This window comes from Capsella rubella, unplaced genomic scaffold (assembly GCF_000375325.1).
Source record: "Capsella rubella cultivar Monte Gargano unplaced genomic scaffold, Caprub1_0 scaffold_402, whole genome shotgun sequence".
Classification (NCBI taxonomy): Eukaryota; Viridiplantae; Streptophyta; class Magnoliopsida; order Brassicales; family Brassicaceae; genus Capsella; species Capsella rubella.
The window spans coordinates 532-2,164 of record NW_006238539.1 but is presented as its reverse complement, the minus strand read 5'-3'; the positions used below and the strand labels follow the sequence as shown (position 1 = coordinate 2,164).

The following is a 1,633-nucleotide window of genomic DNA, read 5'->3' as shown; positions in this document are numbered from 1 at the left end:
GCCAAGTGGTTCACAACACTTGAGACGCCAGGAAAATCAATAAAAGCAGCTGTAAGTTTTCTAACAGTAGTTTTAATTTGTTTTATAAGTTTTTTATAAGGCTTTTATAAGTTTTAGAATTAACTTTTCAGTTTACTTTTTTTGAGAACATTATAAAAACCGTTTAAAAGACTTATAGGTAAATTTGTGAGAACCTAACTTTATAAAAACCGTATAAAAGCCTTATAAAAAACTAACAATAATTTTAGCCCTTTCTCTAATGTTGTTGATCTGACTTTGATTTTGTTTTTGTTGAGTTTAGCATATTGATGCAGCGGTCCAGCTATATAAGCAAAGACAAGAAAATCATCCTGATATTTATATCAACAAAGATGTGACATTAGTGGATTCAAAATTCATTGAGGCCATTGATGATTCCTACGATATATTCCTAGACGACAAAGATGGCTTTGACTTTGAAGATGAATGTTTCAGCAAGGTGTTTAAGGAGAAACGCACAAAAGTCATATTTGCACCAATGTGTGTCGAGGAACGGTTGTGGATACCACTGGAGATTAATTTGGCCTCACGATCAATCCATATCTGGGACAATGGATCATCATTTTTCAGTGATAAAAAGAAACAAAAACAGGTCGAAGCGTATGCTAGATCAATGCCATATATTGCACAGAAGAAGTTTCCAATGGTAGAGAGGACTGATGACTCTCCTTTTAATTCCTCTCCATTCCGTGTCATTCACAAATCCTGCTTTACACAGGTAAATATTTGTAATTAGTAAAAGGCTTGCGTGGTTAGATAAGGTATTTAGAAGGTTTTAAAGAGTTTTTATAAGGTTTATCAAGAGTTTATTAGGTTTTAATAAGGTTTTATATGGTTTTTAGAAGCTTTGAGAATGTCTTGGTTTTGAGGTTATATTATATGTAAATACTGTTGACTTTTCAGTTTGTTTTTTGTTTTTAGCTTAAGAAGATTGAAGATAGTGGTGTGTACATGGTAAAGATAATGGAAAGCTATGCAATGTCTAGAAGGACTAATGACGAGTTCCATGAACACAGCATTGCAGATATCCGAAAGAAACTTGCGGTTGACATATTTGCTGAATTAGGAAATTCATAGGTTAGTATGAGTATTTTTTTTTTTTTAATATTGTAGGATTTACAACAGTTTAAAACAGTTTCCTAACGTTATTCACATTACCTTGCGTAGGAATATGGATGACTGCTAAGGAGTATGGAGAATATTATAACACTTGTTTTATTTTACTTTTGGAAACTAGGATATATTTTATTTTACTTTTGGAAACTATGTCGATTTGAAAACACTTGTTGAAAATATTATCTTTTGAATACTTTTATCTTTGTTGAGAATATTATAACACTTCAATCATCTTTTAAAACCATTACAAAAAGTTCTCAGTGGATTTCCAAGAAAAATACAATATAACACTTCAATCATACTCGTGCTATTTCAATACTAAAACTATAATTGCGAGTTACGCGGTTTATAACCTTGTTTTAAATACAAGGGTTCTTACAAAAAGGTTTGTAAAACAATTTTGATTTCATTAATAAAGCTTTACAAGGGTTTTAAACGAATTTGAAATACAAAGGTTTTTATAAGGGTTATAAACTGT

The 1,633-nt window shown here is 30.9% G+C and overlaps 1 protein-coding gene across 1 annotated transcript; it reads left to right on the top strand.

Annotated features, from left to right (window-relative positions):
• Positions 1–24: 24 nt before the first annotated feature.
• Positions 25–1,386, top strand: LOC17874168. Its single transcript, XM_006278972.2, has 4 exons — positions 25–51; positions 302–757; positions 961–1,116; positions 1,207–1,386. Exons 2-3 carry the CDS (start codon positions 518–520, stop codon positions 1,114–1,116), a joined length of 396 nt encoding a protein of 131 aa, XP_006279034.1. The 5' UTR covers positions 25–51; positions 302–517; the 3' UTR covers positions 1,207–1,386.
• Positions 1,387–1,633: the final 247 nt, after the last annotated feature.